This window comes from Dreissena polymorpha, chromosome 12 (assembly GCF_020536995.1).
Source record: "Dreissena polymorpha isolate Duluth1 chromosome 12, UMN_Dpol_1.0, whole genome shotgun sequence".
Lineage (NCBI taxonomy): Eukaryota > Metazoa > Mollusca > Bivalvia > Myida > Dreissenidae > Dreissena > Dreissena polymorpha.
In genome coordinates this window covers 43,709,508-43,727,178 of record NC_068366.1, presented here as the reverse complement: position 1 = coordinate 43,727,178, position 17,671 = coordinate 43,709,508, and the positions used below count along the sequence as shown (strand labels likewise).

Genomic DNA, 17,671 nt, shown 5'->3' with positions numbered 1-17,671 from the left:
TGAGGGGAGGGAGATATCAATTCAACAAACTTGCTTGTTTTACATTGTTTTTGCCTTGACCAGAAAGAACTTTGAGCTGTACATATTTACACATAAAATCTCATAGTATTTAATTAAGAATAACTTTAATTATTTGTCAGCAAATGAACATGAAAAAAGCCCTTACCTGAAGTGTTTATCCTCTAAATGAAGTTGGCACCATAAAACGGCACCATTCCCAATGCAACCAATTTTTCCAATTTCATAATAAAAAATTCTCAAATTCACATAAAAATTTCCCAATTAGCAAAATATAAAAAGGAGAAGTGCTGCATACTCACATGTTAAGCCATTTTGTCAAAACACCACAGTCTTCTCAATAGGTAAGTGTACGGGTACCTTTTAAGCTTGCTTTCACAACACCCAACACCAAATCCAGCTTTTTTGGAATTTTGTGTTTAATCAGTACTGTATAAAGTACAATTACTTTTTCTATAATTACTTTTTCATGCAGTTGATAGTACATATTGTACATTGTTAATGCTGCATAATTTTGGAACGCTTTTTATCGGGACAAAGTATCAACACAAAATACATGAGCACTGCTTCCTTAAATCTAGAATTTGCTAATGTTGCGCTTATATAACAATTTTGAAGTGTTTCGGAGCAAAAGTGCAAATTTATTCACCCATAGCTAATTCACATTCGTTTGCATCTTCAGTGCCTTGAAGCCATACTCGTTAAGAAGTATGTAACAAATTTCGGTTTGAAACGAAAACAGCCAAACAAATTACAGTTAATGATTATCACTAACACATGTATACAATTCTCACTTTTAAAAATTAGGGTAATGTATCAAATATTGAGTACAGTGCAAAAATGTCAGATGCAATTTTTCATCAATGGCTGAGCCTTCTCACAAACCTTGTTCAGGTGGAGGCAGATTTTTTAACTGAACATGAGGCTCAGAGTCACGATTTAGACAGTGAAAGCTGATGCCCTCAAGAACAGCTTCAGTTAAAAGAGTGTTTAGATGAATGAACTTATTGTTAACTGTTAATAGAAACAATCTTTTGCAGAAAATCACTCACCACTTTGATATTACTATGCAACTTATTAATTGTACATGTTTTTATAAAGTTTTCAGCAGAATAAATAAATTTCCCAATTTGAACATTAACAACGCTACATGTAATTTTTCCAATTTGACCAGTACCAAAGTAGTGAGAAACAAGAAATATCATTAAAAAAGATATACGCCTTTGATTTTGGTTGGAGTTTGTCAAAGGTAAAGAGATTAATGAATGAGATCAAGGATAGAGAATGTCTTTTTCTGTGCAGTTCTTATCTGCATCACACGCAGTACAGGATGTTACGTGGAGTTTTCGCAGCTCATTTTACATTATTACATATTGCTGGTCATAAACATATTGATACAAAACAGAAAACAAAGAGAAGAATGGAAGTGAAATTAAAACAGATGAGTCAACCGGCCACACGTGAAGTATCCATACTTAAATATTTATATGCGCGTTCTTCGAACAAACCTGTTTTAGTGGTTTGTCGGGCATTGCTATTTTGATTGGATTATTAACAGTATCGAGAATCATCGCGCTCATGCTAATTACATTAGTCAATATGGTGGAATAATTCTTGTTAAATTAATCAAAAATAAGATTTATCATGGTATTGTTGAAAACACATTAAGAATCTATTATTGACATACCATAATTATATCGCTGAATATCTTCATTTAACATATTTCTGGTCTAAAGAAAATTCTAGTTCACCTAGTTCGCGCGATAGCGTCTATATTATATAACAATTATTTTACTGGACGCGAACTCAGGTCAGCACATAAGGTAGTTGTGAAGACGCAGGGATGACCTGTAAATAAACTCTGACATTCACACACACTGGCCGCGAACTGGCCCTGATACCTCGCGGGTTGAACTGCAATGCATTAAAGTGTGAGGCCACGCTTCCACTGCTCTTTACACTTTTACATCTTAACATGTTGACAGGAATATGTAAGTCAGTACTAAATATGAGAACATAGCCTTTAAGTACAAACGCTCTTGCACTGGCAATCCTTTGAAAATAAAAGGTGCTCGCACAAACTGTATTGATGTCGAGAGTTGAGTGTAAAACTGTTCTATCTATTAAGCCTTATCATTAGAGATACAATTGTTTCATGCAGTTAAACAGTGTTACAAAGATGCGGACATGTTTTCAATGTTCTGGTGGTAAACTCAAATCAGCCAATGGAATAAATGAAGTGTATTCATTCGTGTCTAGCCTCTGGAAATTGTATTTGAATTTTATTGGACACTTACACAGGTCAGGTATGGTCAAAAGTGACCTTAAACAGCTAAGCCGAAAAAATGCTGACCCAGTTGCAACTCCCAGGGACCCAGTTGGTCAGTAGCTTGGAGTTGGATTATTGCAGCTACATTTTTATGTCCCCCACTATAGTAGTGGGGGACATATTGTTTTTGCCCTGTCTGTTGGTCTGTTGGTTTGCGCAAACTTTAACATTTGCAATAACTTTTGCAATATTGAAGATAGCAACTTCATATTTGGCATGCATGTGTATCTCATGAAGCTGCACATTTTGAGTGGTGAAAGGTCAAGGTCATCTTTCAAGGTGAAAGGTCAAATATATGGGTCAAAATCGCTTATTTAATGTACACTTTTGCAGTATTTCAATATTCAAGATAGCAACTTGATATTTGGCATGCATGTGTATCTCATGGAGCTGCACATTTTGAGTGGTGAAAGATCAAGGTCAAGGTCATCCTTCAAGGTCAGATGTCAAATATATGTGGCCAAAGTCGCTCATTTTATGAGTACTTATGCAATATTGAAGATAGCAACTTGATATTAGGCATGCATGTGTATCTCATGGAGCTGCACATTTTGAGTGGTGAAAGGTCAAGGTCATCCTTCAAGGTCAGAGGTCAAATATATGTGGCCCAAATCACTAATTTTATGAATACTTTTGCAATATTGAAGATAGCAACTTGATATTTGGCATGCATATGTATCTCATGAAGCTGCACATTTTGAGTGGTGAAAGGTCAAGGTCAGGGTCATCCTTCAAGGTCAAATATATGGGTCAAAATTGCTCATGTAATGTCACTTCTGCATTATTGAAGCTAGCAATTTTATATTTGAAATGCATGTGTATCTCATAGAGCTGCACATTTCGAGTGGTGAAGGGTCAAGGTCAAGGTCATCCTACAAGGTCAAACGTCATATAGGGGGATCTTGTTTAATATCTCAATTTATCAGCCTTGTCATGGGAATACTTTGACAACTGTTTGTTTTTATGTGTTGAATACAGATTATTTAGTGTATGTTGGTGTCTTGATTTACCTCAACAACACCAATGATATGTTCTGCCCATCAATCTCACTACAAGGCTTTCTCAATATTGTTTTATGATTTAGATATATAGACATACTATAGCTAATATACAGCATTTCTAGTAGTTGTAGAGCTTAGCTTTCATGAAAAGCTATCTAATCCCTACACTTGTGTTGTTATTAAGTCGTTAACTGTAGACCTTTGTATCACAAACCTCTGCACTACAAAAATACAACAATAGAACAAAAATATCTTCAGGCTTAAGCTTTGAATGCAATTAAAATTAATTATACCAAGAAGTTAAGTTGACTAAATTGAATTAAACATAATCTCCTGTTTTAACATATATTCTGTAAATAAAAATGACTTCGCCTATTACGCTATCTTTTTGAAATAAAAGGAATCTCAATATCTGTTTATATATAGTTTCACAATTTTTGCAGATGGTTTTACTCACCTGTAACTGTTTGAACGTGAAGATATCACTTCAGTGTACAGACCATGAATTTAAACAGCTGCAAGAACAGAGTGAGTTATTGAGTATTTAATTGAGTTAACCCTTTCCCACTTAGAAGCAAAGTAAAAATGGCTATGTGAAAACAGCATAAAACCAAAACAGCCTGCGAGTAACTCGCAGTCTGTTCAGGTTTTGCACTTTTAGCTGCTCATCAAAATCAAAGGCTTGGAAATGAAAGGTCTTTGATTAAATATAACTTTCTAAGGTACTACAAATGGGTAAAAATAGGTGTCTAAGTGGTAAAGGGTTAGACTACTAGCAGCTATAGTCAGATTATGACAATCTATATTTATTATGCCCCCCTTCAAAGAAGAGGGGGTATATTGCTGTGCACATGTCGGTCGGTCTGTCGGTCCATCCACCAGGTGGTTTCCGGATGATAACTCAAGAACGCTTGGGCCTAGGATCATGAAACTTAATAGGAACATTGATCATTATTCGCAGATGACCCCTATTGATTTTGAGGTCACTAGGTTAAAGGTCACGGTCACGGTGACCCGAAATAGTAAAACGGTTTCCAGATGATTACTCAAGAACGCTTAGGCCTAGGATCATGAAACTTGATAGGTAGATTTATCATGACTCGCAGATGACCACTATTGATTTTCAGGTCACTAGGTCAAAGGTCAAGGTCACAGTGACCTGAAATAGTAAAATGGTTTCCGGATGATAACTCAAGAACGCTTACGCCTAGGATCATGAAACTTGATTGGTAGATTGCTCATGACTCGCAGATGACCCCTATTGATTTTCAGGTCACTAGGTCAAAGGTCAAGGTCACAGTGACCCGAAATAGTAAAATGGTTTCTGGATGATAACTCAAGAACGCTTATGCCTAGGATAATGAAACTTTGTAGGTAGATTGATAATGGCTGGCAGATGACCCCTATTGATTTTCAGGTCACTAGGTCAAAGGTCAAGGTCACAGTGACCGGAAATAGTAAAATGGTTTCCGGATGATAACTCAAGAACGCTTATGCCTAGGATCATGAAACTTCATAGGTACATTGATCATGACTCGCAGATGACCCCTATTGATTTTCAGGTCACTAGGTCAAAGGTCAAGGTCATGGTGACCCAAAATAGTTAAATGGTTTCCGGATGATAACTCAAGAACGCTTAGGCCTAGAATCATGAAACTTGATAGGTAGATTGATCATGACTCGCAGATGACCTCTATTGATTTTCAGGTCACTATATCAAAGGTCAAGGTCATGGTGACCTGAAATAGTAAAATGGTTTCCGGATGATAACTCAAGAACGCTAATGGCTGCGATCATGAAACTTCATAGGTACATTGATCATGACTCGCAGATGACCCCTATTGCTTTTGAGGTCACTAGGTCAAAGGTCAAGGTCATGGTGACCCGAAATAGTAAAATGGTTTCCGAATGATATCTCAAGAACGCTTATGCCTAGGATCATGAAACTTCATAGGTACATTGATCATGACTTGCAGATGACCCCTATCGATTTTGAGGTCACTAGGTCAAAGGTCAAGTTCACGGTGCCTGAAATAGTAAAATGGTTTCGGGGTGATAACTAAAGAACGCTTATTCCTAGGATTATGAAACTTGATAGGTAGATGTTTGTTTCAAAAACAGGTAATTTCATGAAAATGGTGGTTTTTGTTAAATGAGTACCGTATTTTACCATGTATAGCGCGCTACCATGTATAACGCGCATGCGATTTTTTAAAGCCAAAATGGACAAAAAAAGAGTTCAAGACCAAAAACCTGAAAATTTGGCCGAAAATGGCCGCCATTCTTATATTGCGCAATCATTTAATCTGAGTTTTTCGGGCGCTTAATTTTTTGTTTTAAAGTAGGGAGAGTTTAGACAATCAGGAGCATGGGTTGCATAGCACTATTTTTTCGACAATTCGAAAGATTATTCTCTCGAGAACACCGATATGTCCTTTTTGCCGCGCACTGCGGATGTTTTTTCAAGACCCCTGCGCGTTAAATTCAAACAACTATTACCTATTCCTCACATTTGAACAGTGTAACATTTTCATTACCTGCCGCTCACAACATCGTATGACATCTTCTTCTGCAGACCCGCAACATCGCAATGTCCAATTTTACGCAAATCGTCCGTGGCTCCCATTTTATTTTTCATCGACTTAAATATTTCCCCATTAAGAGATGCTCCCCATTAAATCCAGTTTGACCTGGTATTTCGCGCCTTTACTGCGTCTGGTTGATAAGTATTTATAGTGAGACAAACAATACACCCGAACGCTCAATTCCATACAGTTGGCGTTATCGGCGTAAAGCCATTTGACAAATATCATTTGTTTGTCTCTATTGAAAGAAAATAAAACGAGTCTATATCTCTATTGTTGGTTTGTTACCTACGTAGTATACTCGCACATTAGCATATTTATGCAGAGATCGGAAAATCATTGATAAATGTATTCGTCGATTGAATGCTTAGGGCCGAGTTATTTCGGCAAATCGGAACTCAACTTACGTAAAACACTTGCTCAATTAACCGTTGAACTCCACCTCTTTTCTCTGCAAAAGGTTCGAAGGCGGAGCTTTGCACATGCTATTATTTAATTGGACGATTGCCATTGAGGAACAAACACACGATTGGTTCGGCATGTTGATTGCTAGACAAAGGAAGCCAATTTTGTCGGCGAGAAACTTGTCGCTTTATTTCTTCAGACAGGAAGCGGCTTTCCTTTGATAACGTCAAACTGTCAATTCACATAGAGTGCAAATTTTCGGAATTGCTAACATTAAACTTTGGATTAAATTATCAAAATAAAGCAAAAGGGAAGTTGAGAAATATGATTGAGTTAATTAGCCTCAGTTCAAATAAGACGTTTTGCGTTGTAAATCAACGAGTTTTCATGACAACAAAAACTGTAACAAACAATACCGCGACGCACGGGGATCAATATACCTCGATTTTTTTTAATAAACAATCAATGAAGAACTGTGAAAACACCAACAAAGACATTTTTTTCATCTTTTAATTTTTGTCAAAACTGTTACTACCCCGTTCATTCCTAACCTTTCCCGCTATTTGTTGTTTCGACAACGGCCCCTTCAGTCTATAACATTATAGGGTGTAGTTTTCTGCAATAACAAAAATGGCGGCAATTGTGAAGATTTACGATTACGAAATGGATTTTTTTGCAATTTAGCAACCAGCTAAAAGCGTTGTGTCAATGTATTACGCGCACCGAATTTTTATTTCGAAATTTGAAGGCAAAAAACTGCGCGCTATGCATGGTAAAATACGGTATACTTACTTGTTCCTCAATTTCGTTTACCATGCATTTCAGATCTCAGAGATCAAGAAGATTATATTCCTACAGGTTTTTTCCCAAAAGGAGAACTAGAAGTTGAAACAGATGCAAAGGGAATTAAGCAGGTAAACAATCACAATACAGTATTCTGTATACAGTCAAAACTGACCTAACGGCCACTTGAGAATAACGGTCAACCGCAGACAACGGTCAGTTTAGATTCCCCCCAACAAAAGTCACTCTATATTACACTTGAAAATAACGGTAAATTTTCCATAATGGCCAATGGCCAGTTTATTCCACTCCGAAAGTCATGTTTGAACTAAAAACAATGGTCATGCGTCAGTGGTTTCGAGTCGTGAAAAGTAAAAACACAGCATATCATTTGTCTGGATATTTGCGAGTTAAGCATCTGACAGTGGAAGCTGCGGTAATTGCCTTTGACTCCTGCTGCGAGTTAACAAATAATAGAGTGTTGAGAAGGTTTGTTTTCCGGTTATAATCATCGGGGTATCTTCAAAATAAAATATGTCAGAGTTTGTCTCGCCATTATTATTGAATTTGCATTTTGATTGCATGAAACAGGTGAAATTAAAAATGACAGTTTGTATTAGTAGAAACTATTGGCTGCATGCATAATGCATGAGCACATGACAAAGTAAATTGATCTTTATCGCTGATAAGGTGTTAAAAACCACATTTAAAAGCCGGCGAGTGTTTTTATAAGAAGGCAATAAATAGATCAGTGATCGTCTATAAAGGCAAAACATACACTGAATTGCAACATTTATAACAAACTGTAGGCATATATGAAAGAGGGTTTGTTCATGTTTATATTTTGTATGAGGTTGTTTGAATGAAAATGCTGTTTGTGTGAAGTTTGCGTACAAATAAATTTTTACAATATTTTGGCGTCTTTTTCTTTGGATGAGAACGGTACAGTTACGCCGTACTTTTGGTTTAAGACAGTGAATCCGCTATTTATACTTGTTTGGACAATGGCACGTGACAAGCTTAATTTACTGAATGAACGAGATGCATGAGTAAACAATTATACTATTGTTGATATACTGTGAAACCATTTATTTTCGTCAGCACTAAATTTCGTCTTTTTAAAAAAAAAGACTATTTCGTCAGCACTTAAATTCGTCCATTTCTGGTTTTGAAAAAAAAACATCCGATTCGTTTGTAATGTTTGTAATACATGTAATACGCGGTTGCGAAAAAATCATGCTGGGGAAAGAGGGGTGACACTTGGTAGTCACTTGCAGGAGGTGGGCCTTGTTTGGCATATGCCAATTAACAAGTCTGTTATTTCAGGTGATAGTAACTGTCCCTTATGATTTTATGTCACTGACACGTTCTTTGTTATGATTAGCGGATAAGTGGGACTGAATAACCGTTAACGAGTGTTTTAAACAACGAAGCCAATTGCCAATTAGTCTTTTTCCATTACAATCATGGACAACCAAACACAAATCAATATGTTCTTTATTAATTTGTAATAAAAGCACAGAATGTATTTCAGTCAGGTGTTGATCACACATCGTCATATTTTAATTGCGTTTAATAGTATTGTCTTTAATCCGGATTCGCCGCGTGTTGGCTGTATAATCTGCAACACCCCTGAAAAACACAATACACACAATGGGTAATAAAGTTGTTAACAATTAGCGCTAATCAACACTATTATACCTAAACAAAGTCGACGCATTCGATACAGCCTTATTGCATTCGCGTTTTACAGGAAATGTCAGTTGTCAGTACACTGTATAATGTACACCCCTTTGTGTCAAAACCGGATTTAACTTGAGTGTGAATAGTCGACTGTTTCATGTTCTTTGTATCAATACCATGCGGGTATCTGTACAATAAGTATACCAGTCTACAAACAAGGTGCGCGCTTCCGCATATGGGTATTCGGACCTTCAAAAAATTGACCTAAGGTTTAGCTTTCACGCCGTCGAACGCATTTAGCAATATAACTCGTTTTTTATGTCCCCCACTATAGTAGTGGGGGACATATTGTTTTTGCCCTGTCTGTCTGTTGGTCTGTCTGTTGGTCTGTTTGCGCCAACTTTAACATTTTGAAATAACTTTTGCTATATTGAAGATAGCAACTTCATATTTGGCATGCATGTGTATCTCATGAAGCTGCACATTTTGAGTGGTAAAAGGTCAAGGTCAAGGTCATCCTTCAAGGTCAGAGGTCAAATATATGTGGCCAAAATCGCTCATTTTATGAAGACTTTTGCAATATTGAAGATAGCAACTTGATATTTGGCATGCATGTGTATCTCATGGAGCTGCACATTTTGAGTGGTGAAATGTCAAGGTCAAGGTCATCCTTCAAGGTCAGAGGTCAAATATATGTGGCCCAAATCGCTTATTTTATAAATACTTCTGCGATATTGAAGATAGCAACTTGATATTTGGCATGCATGTGCATCTCATGAAGCTGCACATTTTGAGTGGTGAAAGGTCAAGGTCAAGGTCATCCTTCAAGGTCAGAGGTCAAATATATGTGGCCCAAATCGCTTATTTTATGAATACTTTTGCAATATTGAAGATAGCAACTTGATATTTGGCATGCATGTGTATCTCATGGAGCTGCACATTTTGAGTGGTGAAAGGTCAAGGTCAAGGTCATCCTTCACAAGGTCAAGGTCATCCTACAAGGTCAAACATCATATAGGGGGACATTGTGTTTCACAAACACATCTTGTTTTCACTATTTCTTTACTTGCAAAAAATACTAGTGGCTTATAACTTACCTTGCAATCTTTTTTTTTCGCATTTTGCGAGTGTTAATTTCGAGCCCTGTGTATATGCGTGGATTACGCTGGATTTAAATGCCTCATGCCTAAGGTAATTCAGTCTTATTTGTTTCAAATATGGGACATGATTGTTCATTCGGATCTTGAATTCGTCCATCGGTCGAAGGACGAAAAAGACGAAAATTAATGTCTGATGAATAATAATGGTTTCACAGTAGTCATTGATTTAGTTTCACAATATGATGTTAAATCAATTTTTAAGATATTTTCCTCTATTATTCAATGTAAGTTAATTATGTTGTTATGCTGAGTGATCGGCAATGAGCCCTCTTTTACACTGTATGCAAACGACTGAGTGGGGTAACAATATATATATATTTTTTTTTAAATATTAAATTAATTAAATTAAAAACATGCTGCTTTTTTATCGTTAAGTCTTTTAAGTTGAGTCATGATTGAAACAGTTATTGTACTGTATACTGATTAAAGAGAACATTCTGACAAAACTGGGTTAAGTGTTAGGCTGTAAGTAAACAGGCTGAGCACGTCTTCTGACTTATTGTGTATCCTGCAGTGTTTTGACAAAAATGATTAACATGTGGAGGCAGCTCGATCTGCTGATTTCCATTATTAACGGTAATATACTGTTATCAATGCCACTATGTTTAAATCAATGCATTCTTATAAATAAAAGGGAGAAAATAAGATGGTCTTTTGAAGTAGAATGAGAAGTACATTTACCTTACTTAAAATGGTTTCTAATTGGCAAAATCTTTGGAGCTTCTAGGGGCTTAGCTCCACATCCCCTCCCCCACCAGGTCTTTGCCATGGACCTACCGGGGGCCCTGGCTGCCCCCCTGGACTCCCAGCAAAATTTCCCAGTTTTAAGACATGTTTAACTTTCACCCATATACAAAATATCATGATGTAAATATAAATTTAACTATCAAATGTCTTGGATATCAATTTGTTATTATAAAATCTTATCACTTTACAATAAATCTTTACATGCTTCAGGAACATGGATACTTGGTCCATCGTCGTAAACTTGGCAACTACATGGTGTTCCGATGCTTGAACTGCGGCCTTGATACCTATGCAATGCATATGAATGGACACCCATTGATCGTCAATAACCTTCTGCAGGTGACGCAGCTTTCAGTTTTCTAAGCATGTTTTTTTTTATGTATGCCATGGTTGAACTTCTACAACAAATTGTTTGTTTGTTTTGGCTACTGAGTTATCATCATTAACATTCAACTGTTTGGAATCATTTATCATTGCTTTAAATTAAATAATTACATTTAACATTAAAAGGAAATATAAGTTTTAAGCTAGGAATGGAAATGAAAAAACGACTGATCTATAACTCCAGAGCATACTCTAAGAATTGTTGGATTTATTCCCCTTTGTTTATTAGTTATTGTCTTTATTATCTTCATCACTTGGCATTGCCGATGGAGAGTACTTTCAATTTCAGCATAATATGTTGTGTTATGTATGAAAAATGACTGCAACATTACTGTACTGGTAACTTGTTGCCAGCATTATGGAATGATAGTTTTGCTAAGATCCTTTGGAACTAAAAAAATCAATATGTCATGGCTTATAATATCAATATGAGTTGTCAGGGAAAAAAGGGCTGAATGTGTAAAGTATTGTTTCAGATAAGCATGTTCAATGCACACCGGCTATTCAGGGACAAAGCTTTTATGGAATTTCTTGTCATGAAGGAAAGTATTGTGCCTGATTAGTCTGTGCAGACTACAAATGCTGATGTGGGGTGCTATTTTACTTGCATACATTAGGTCCAGTATTCTACAAATGCTGATGTGGGGTGCTATTTTACTTGCATACATTAGGTCCAGTATTCCCAAATGCTGATGTGGAATGCTATTTTACTTGCATACATGAGGTCCAGTATTCCCAAATGCTGATGTGGGATGCTATTTTACTTGCATACATTAGGTCCAGTATTCCCATGCTGATGTGGGACTGCACAGGCTAATCTGGGACGACACTTTACGCACATGCATGACTCATATTGATTTACAAGCAAAAGTCTAGGGTAACAGAGCTCTCTTAGTGTTTTGAACAAATTGTGTAAGTTGAGAAATGTTAAGGAACTTTAAATAATGCAAAATTATGTTTAAACAAGAAGTGTTCAAAATAATTTCATTTCAATTTCTTGATATGTCCTAACTGTTAAATTAAAGAGGCAATCCTGACTACTTTCTTGTTCTAGAGTGATCCAGTTTTGATAGAGCGACTTTTTAACTCGGCAGATTTCTCCAAAGTCTTCCAGATTATTTTAACCAACAAAGATACTGAATTCACGAACACCATGCCTGGTAAGCACTTTCTGTGGAGAGCAAGAGCTTTATATTTCAGAAGCCATACTTTGAATATGCTTTTGAATTTGTTATGAGTTATTATTACGTATGGAAATTTATTGACAGGATATCTTTATGCTGGCTTATTAATGTAAAGTCTCACAAACTAAAAACTGTCACTTTGACATGTTATATTGACTTTTAAGTTTACTTTTTCTTTTTAATGGCATACATGACAATGGCTATATGCAAACAGCATAAAACAAGAACACCCTGCGAGTAACTTGCAGTCTGTTCAGGTGTTATGCTGTTTGCCGCTCATCAGTATCTAAGGGTTGGAAATGAAGCCTTTAAAACTTGAATTTGTTAAAAAAGGTCTTAAATTAAATTTAACTTTCTAAGGGACAACAAATGTGTAAAAATATGTATCTAAGTGGTAAAGGGTTAAAAATATAATTCTCTTTGGTGAATTAAATTTTTTATGAAAAATGGACTGTGTAAGACGTGTGTTGAATTAACCATAAGACAAAGCATAAAAAAGGCAAAGTATGTGACACTATTTAAATGTCATATTGATTTTCTTTCAAGTTGAACAAATTTTCGTTTACAGTGAATGACAATATTGAACAATTTTTATATACATGTACATGTGAAAATAAAACAGACGTTGTGAAAAGGGAATTGTCTATGCATGCATATTGATACCTGTGAATACCTGAAAATGAGTGCTAAATATATATAATTTTATATCATAAATCTCTATTGTTTGTTTTTTTCCGAATTATTATTATACCCAGATGTGGTCAACAAAAATGCTTGCTTTAATTATGTTGTTCCATACACTAACATTTACTCTTTACATTACTACATAATGACAGAGTTTTATTATGCTGTTACTGCTTAAACTAATAAGTTAAATGTTTAGCATTACATTTTAAACAATATTTAAAATGTATAGGTATTAAACACTCTATTAAGTATTCGGGCATTCTTTCATATGCTAATTTTACACCATGCATGTGACTTCATGCATTACAAGTCAAAAAGATGCTGTCAACAGGTGATGTGTCACATTTAAATGGTAACATATTATGATACTATTATAAATAAGTATATGTTTTTATAAATAGTCTAATTGCGTCTTAATTATACTTGAATATACTGTCTGACTGTTCATTGATTTTTAGTGCCAATTTGAGGACAAATATTTGCCCCATACACATACCTCTGCTATTTTTTATATATATATATATATATTTTCCCCCCAATAATTGCCTCCAGAAGAAAGTTTAGTTTTTGATATTAGTAAAATATATTTGTATAATGCATGTGTCTTACCAGGCTAGCCTGTGCAGACTGCACTTTCTGCCTAGACTGGATTTTCTTGTGGGAGAGACTTGAAACAAACAATTCCATTAAGACTGAAAGTATTGTCCCTGATTAGCCTGTTTTGATGTCACCAGCTAATCTGTGACTATACTATATGCACATATATTAAGCCTGTTTTGATGTCACCAGCTAATCTGTGACTATACTACATGCACATATATTAAGCCTGTTTTGATGTCACCAGCTAATCTGTGACTATACTACATGCACATATATTAAGTCTGTTTTGATGTCACCAGCTAATCTGTGACTATACTACATGCACATATATTAAGCCTGTTTTGATGTCACCAGCTAATCTGTGACTATACTACATGCACATATATTAAGCCTGTTTTGATGTCAGCGGCTAATCTGTGACTATACTACATGCACATATATTAAGCCTGTTTTGATGTCACCAGCTAATCTGTGACAATACTACATGCACATATATTAAGCCTGTTTTGATGTCACCAGCTAATCTGTGACTATACTACATGCACATATATTAAGCCTGTTTTGATGTCACCAGCTAATCTGTGACAATACTACATGCACATATATTAAGCCTGTTTTGATGTCACCAGCTAATCTGTGACTATACTACATGCACATATATTAAGTCTGTTTTGATGTCACCAGCTAATCTGTGAATATATTACATGCACATATATTAAGTCTGTTTTGATGTCACTGGCTAATCTGTGACTATACTACATGCACATATATTAAGCCTGTTTTGATGTCACCAGCTTTTCTGTGACTATACTACATGCACATATATTAAGCCTGTTTTGATATCACCAGCTAATCTGTGACTATACTACATGCACATATGTTAAGCTTGTTTTGATGTCACCAGCTAATCTGTGACAATACTACATGCACATATATTAAGCCTGTTTTGATATCACCAGCTAATCTGTGACTATACTACATGCACATATATTAAGCCTGTTTTGATGTCACCAGCTAATCTGTGACTATACTACATGCACATATATTAAGCCTGTTTTGATGTCACTGGCTAATCTGTGACTATACTACATGCACATATATTAAGCCTGTTTTGATGTCACCAGCTAATCTGTGACTATACTACATGCACATATATTAAGCCTGTTTTGATATCACTGGCTAATCTGTGACAATACTACATGCACATATATTAAGTCTGTTTTGATGTCACCAGCTAATCTGTGACTATACTACATGCACATATATTAAGCCTGTTTTGATATCACTGGCTAATCTGTGACTATACTACATGCACATATATTAAGCCTGTTTTGATGTCACCAGCTAATCTGTGACTATACTACATGCACATATATTAAGCCTGTTTTGATGTCACCAGCTAATCTGTGACTATACTACATGCACATATATTAAGCCTGTTTTGATATCACCAGCTAATCTGTGACTATACTACATGCACATATATTAAGCCTGTTTTGATGTCAGCGGCTAATCTGTGACAATACTACATGCACATATATTAAGCCTGTTTTGATGTCACCAGCTAATCTGTGACTATACTACATGCACATATATTAAGCCTGTTTTGATGTCACCAGCTAATCTGTGACTATACTACATGCACATATATTAAGCCTGTTTTGATGTCACCAGCTAATCTGTGACTATACTACATGCACATATATTAAGCCTGTTTTGATATCACTGGCTAATCTGTGACTATACTACATGCACATATATTAAGCCTGTTTTGATGTCACCAGCTAATCTGTGACTATACTACATGCACATATATTAAGCCTGTTTTGATGTCACCAGCTAATCTGTGACTATACTACATGCACATATATTAAGCCTGTTTTGATGTCAGCGGCTAATCTGTGACTATACTACATGCACATATATTAAGCCTGTTTTGATGTCACCAGCTAATCTGTGACTATACTACATGCACATATGTTAAGCCTGTTTTGATATCACCAGCTAATCTGTGACTATACTACATGCACATATATTAAGCCTGTTTTGATGTCACCAGCTAATCTGTGACTATACTACATGCACATATATTAAGCCTGTTTTGATGTCACCAGCTAATCTGTGACTATACTACATGCATATATATTAAGCCTGTTTTGATATCACTGGCTAATCTGTGACAATACTACATGCACATGTATTAAGCCTGTTATTTTTCCAGAATGTTGCTCTGAATTTCTTACAAATGAAAAATATTCTTTCATAAGATTTATTTTAGTTGGCTAGAATGCAAGTGTTGATTGTAATGTTAATTACTAGACCACATGTTTTACATGGATTTTAGTAGCATGCTTTTCATGGTGTGTGTTTTCATGGCTATCTTATGGTTTTACGTCAGTATCTGACACTGTCCTAATCTGTGTCAATTGTAAGCAGGTATCAGTGTAAAATCTGATTCAATCAGAAAGATATGGAATATATATGTTATGTGTTATTTATCCTCAAAAATAATGTTACTTTAATAAATATTTGTCACAATATCTCTATAAATAGTGATATTTGAATGGAATATTAAATTAGACCACATATTAGCCAAGTGTTGCCATCAGTCTTTTGTTAAGGCCATAAGTATTCAACTATTCATTGTACCATTTTATGCCAGGTAAAGATATATTATGATTAGCAGAGACAGAAGTCAGAGAGCCTTGTGATTAAGGGCTGTTTTTTTGCTGGCCATTATAATAATCCCAATCACAAGTGCAAACACTTGTGACCAGTGTCCTTTGACCAGTGTCATGTGACCAGTTCAATACAGGAAATGCCCACTGCATGGTGACAGGTAAATCCTATCACAAGCTGATTACTTGAAATGTAAACTTGATGTTTGGTTTTAATGGATTTTGTGTTTAAGATGGTATTTAGTTGTGTTTTATTACTTAACAAGTCTCTTGATTTAATATGATATTTATATATATATATATATATATATATATATATATATATATATATATATATATATATATATATATATATATATATATATATATGGTCTTAAGTAGTAGTGTATGTATTCCAAAGAATCACACAATTAAATCATTATGCTGAATATTACTTGGTTATTAATAGCAAAATATATTTGAGTCTTTCTTAATATCTGAACTCAGTTGATGATACTTAAAACTAATTGCAGTCTTTGTTGCGTTTCTAATTTACCTTAGTCTTAACTTGCATGAGTCATACTTCAGAATAAATTAAAATACTGTAAAAATGTGTTTAGTGTAAATCAAAATAAGTAGTAAATAATGTAACATTTGTTTATGGCAAGATACATGTATGACAATATTGTGCTATGTTAATGTCAAATAAAGCATTTTCTTTGTTTTTGCCATAATTGGGGATCCTGAGCAATCACATAAAATTTTCACATCACATTAAATTTGAATTGACTATACATAGGTATACAAGAAATACTATCAGAACACACAAAAACATGTAATTTTTTATTGAGAGTTTTGTAAGTTTTAAATTTATTAATTTATAACACTTATACAATTAAAAAAAATATTTTAGGACATTTTCTGGACACAACTGGCTAATGGCTAAATGAACAAAACTTTCTTGTTATAGGTATGTGAACAGTTATCTTCCTAACTGAATGTTGTCAGAAGTGAGGTTTAATGAAAAACTTTCATTGTGTGTGTTCAAAATTGAGGCCAATTTTAATTACATCACAATTAAGAAAAAGGTAGAGATAAAATGTCACGTAATGATAACACTTGCATTCTAACTGTCTGTAAGCCCAGTGGTTTATCTTGGTGTATGTGAACTCAATAATGTGAATATGATATGTCAGATTTGTTTAGCTATAATTTACAATTTACACTAAACTATATTTATATATATATTACTAAATACTTTTGTCAATTTTTTTTTTAATTAAAAAATATATACTTGTGTTTTATACAAAACAGATACAATCTCTTATTCTTTTGAGATATTTTTTTGTAATTATTCAGATAGCCTATACACAAAGTAGAACAGAAATGGCAAATGACAATTTACAGGCCAGATCGTCCTATGCACATGAAAATATGTACTGGCAAGT

At 34.9% G+C, this 17,671-nt stretch overlaps 1 protein-coding gene across 1 annotated transcript in view; it reads left to right on the top strand.

Moving 5' to 3' along the window:
* LOC127853239 (uncharacterized) overlaps positions 1-17,671 on the top strand; it is a 44,790-nt gene that overhangs the window by 3,255 nt on the left and 23,864 nt on the right. The window contains exons 2-5 of the mRNA XM_052387576.1: positions 3,792-3,876; positions 7,164-7,252; positions 10,922-11,050; positions 12,150-12,255. Of these exons, the coding sequence (XP_052243536.1) occupies positions 3,792-3,876; positions 7,164-7,252; positions 10,922-11,050; positions 12,150-12,255 (409 nt within the window). The remainder of the gene's footprint in view (positions 1-3,791; positions 3,877-7,163; positions 7,253-10,921; positions 11,051-12,149; positions 12,256-17,671) is intronic.